This window comes from Portunus trituberculatus, chromosome 28 (assembly GCF_017591435.1).
Source record: "Portunus trituberculatus isolate SZX2019 chromosome 28, ASM1759143v1, whole genome shotgun sequence".
NCBI classification, from domain to species: Eukaryota; Metazoa; Arthropoda; class Malacostraca; order Decapoda; family Portunidae; genus Portunus; species Portunus trituberculatus.
In genome coordinates this window covers 12,701,056-12,703,555 of record NC_059282.1, presented here as the reverse complement: position 1 = coordinate 12,703,555, position 2,500 = coordinate 12,701,056, and the positions used below count along the sequence as shown (strand labels likewise).

Genomic DNA, 2,500 nt, shown 5'->3' with positions numbered 1-2,500 from the left:
CGAGCCAGCACTTTGGGAGAGTCAGGGTTGAGGAGAGGGAGAGGCAGGGTGGAGGGAAGGAGGAGGAAGGAAGGGTAAGGAGAAGAAGGAAGGAAGGGTGGAGGGAGGGTGGAGGAGGAAGGCACATCTGAGCTCCAGTTTCCTTCCCTCATCCTGCCGCCTCCCTCCTCCCCAACTCTCCACCCCCACCACCGTCCCACACGGCACACACCCACCTGCCCCGCCCGGTCCCGACCCACCACACCCCAGAGTCACGTTACCACGATATAATCACTTAAGTGATATATAATGTGCAGGAGGTGACCGCGCCCCGCCCTGGCAGTCACGGGGGCGGGGCGGGGCGCGGCGGGGCGGGGTGTGTCCCTCCTCGCCGGCGGGAGCACAAGCTTCAACCCATTCATGAATAATGCACGAGTAAGGTGACGGTGTGGCCGCCGACACCCGACACCCGACACCCGATACCCGCCGCCGCCGCCGCCGCCGCCGCTGCAGCAGGTGCCGCCGGATGTCGCAGGGTGTCGGATGGTGAGCAGCGGCACGACCTGACCCGAGGCACGCGTGGGTCATGACGAGGGTCAGCAGGTCCAGCGATCGTGATGTAACAGGTGGCGTGTCACGGTGTGTGGTGCATGATGGTGCATGATGGTGCAAGGCTGAAGTGAGGAGAAGAGGAAGTGGTGGTGGTGGTGGTGGTGGTGGTAGTGCATGCTCGTGGTGATGATGGGTTCAACAGTGGTGATGGTAATGGCGTGGCGGCAGCGGTAATGGTGATGTTAGTGGATATGTGGGCGTGGATGGGCGTGGTGGGGTGAGGGTGCACAAGCAAGGCAGGCGGCAGGTAGTGGTGGTGGTGGTGGTGGTGGTGCAAGGGCGAGAAACCTACTCCAGGTTACTATTTTCATCGATCGTGCGGCAGGTGGTGGAGGCCCTCAGGAGGAGGCGCGTCACCCTGGACGCGGGCGGCCCGAACTCCCTGGGGCGGCGACGCCACGGTGTCTCCTGCGGTCCCGGCGGGTCTGGCTCTGCCTCCGCCTCGGGGGCCCCGCCGCGCCCCACACACTGCAGCAGCATCACACTGATGTGCCGGGCGGCGGCCACCACCCGCGGCCCTCCGCCCTCCCGAAGCGATCAGCTGGCGGACGCGCTCCGGCCCCCCGCCACCGAACATCACCCTCCCGTGGGGGTGCGCGGGCCACCCCGCGCCGCACACACGGGGCGCCGCGAGAACAACACACACAACGCGGCACCACGGAATCAACACACAAGGGCACACAACACCTACCAGAGCCCAGGCTCTCGCCACCGCTGCTTCACGCAACGCGCCGCGGCCCTGGACCACCAAGCCTGGGCCGCTGCTGCAGGTGGCGGGCCCCGCAGCGGAGGTAGTGACGCAGCTCCACGCCGCGGAAGATCACAGCATCACAACACACACGTCACAGCTGCTGCTGCTACTGCTGTTGGTGCTACTGTTGGTGCTGCTGGTGCCCCGGCGGCAGCCCCTGTGGTCCTCGGGCCCCGCGGCCGCTGTTGGGACACACGCTGGCCAGCGCCGCGACGCCACGCACAGAACACACCAACGAGTCCGCACAGCGACTCCCCGTCCTCAGGCTTCCAGAACTGACTGTTCCAGGGCTGGAGCCTCCAGCCACCCGAGCCGCTGTCTCCTGCTCAGTGCGACGCGCGCCCCCCGCAGCCCCACAGCCCCCTCCTCTCAGACGTGCCCGCCGTGCCCGGGCCCTGCTGGTCTGCTGCCCCAAACAAGGTCAGGGGCTCTGGGCAAACACATACTGTGATGGCACTGTCCTGCTGACAGTAGTGGATCGTCACAGAGGCACAGCCGGGCCCTGCCCTCCCCCTCGCCCTGACCCACAAGACTTCTCCGTCAACAGCCCACACCTGCCTGTCGCAGCCCTGACACTCACACTTTCTTATCAGATGCACTAAAGACTAATACTGATATAATACTGTCATGATGCCGAGCGTGGGCTGGTGGGTGGCATCGCAGCTCTGGCACCGCGGCCACGCAGGCGCCGCGCCCCCACGCCCGGTCGATGGCGCCGCGTCCCGATCGCCTGTCGGACCTGTCGGCTCTGGTTTCGACCATAGCCACTCGTTAATGAGCCTCTCCAACTACCTGCCGCGGCCCCCGCCACGTCCCCATCCCTGCCCCGGCCCAGCCTGCTTCTGTTGCTGCTGCTGCTCGTTCCCACGTCCACCACCGGGAAGAGGGGCCAGGGGCCAGGCCTGGCCAGGCCACCACCGCCACGCTTACTCCTCCGCGGGGGACCACAGGAGGCTGGAGGGGAGTCCCGTTCATCTCCCGCCAATACCACCACCACACCTCCACACCACCAGCACCGCCACAAATACCACCACCACCACCACCACCACCACCACCATCACCACCACTGCCACCAAAACGTCCACAAACTTTAAACACACACTCACCACAACACTCCCTCCCCATAACATACCCGATTTCATGCCTATTCTCCAATAT

At 65.6% G+C, this 2,500-nt stretch overlaps 1 protein-coding gene across 6 annotated transcripts in view; it reads right to left on the bottom strand.

Annotated features, from left to right (window-relative positions):
• Nucleotides 1-2,500, bottom strand: part of LOC123510015 (ecotropic viral integration site 5 ortholog-like) — a 115,166-nt gene that overhangs the window by 63,002 nt on the left and 49,664 nt on the right. For 2 of the 6 annotated variants that reach the window (XM_045264698.1, XM_045264705.1), the window contains exon 1: nt 884-1,086. The exons of 3 other annotated variants lie outside the window; for them this stretch is intronic. In XM_045264698.1, coding sequence (XP_045120633.1) covers nt 884-1,071 — 188 coding nt within the window. In that variant the 5' untranslated portion in view covers nt 1,072-1,086. Of the gene's footprint in view, nt 1-883; nt 1,087-1,922; nt 2,120-2,500 lie in introns of those variants that run through there. One more of the 6 variants, XM_045264699.1, reaches the window with a different exon arrangement.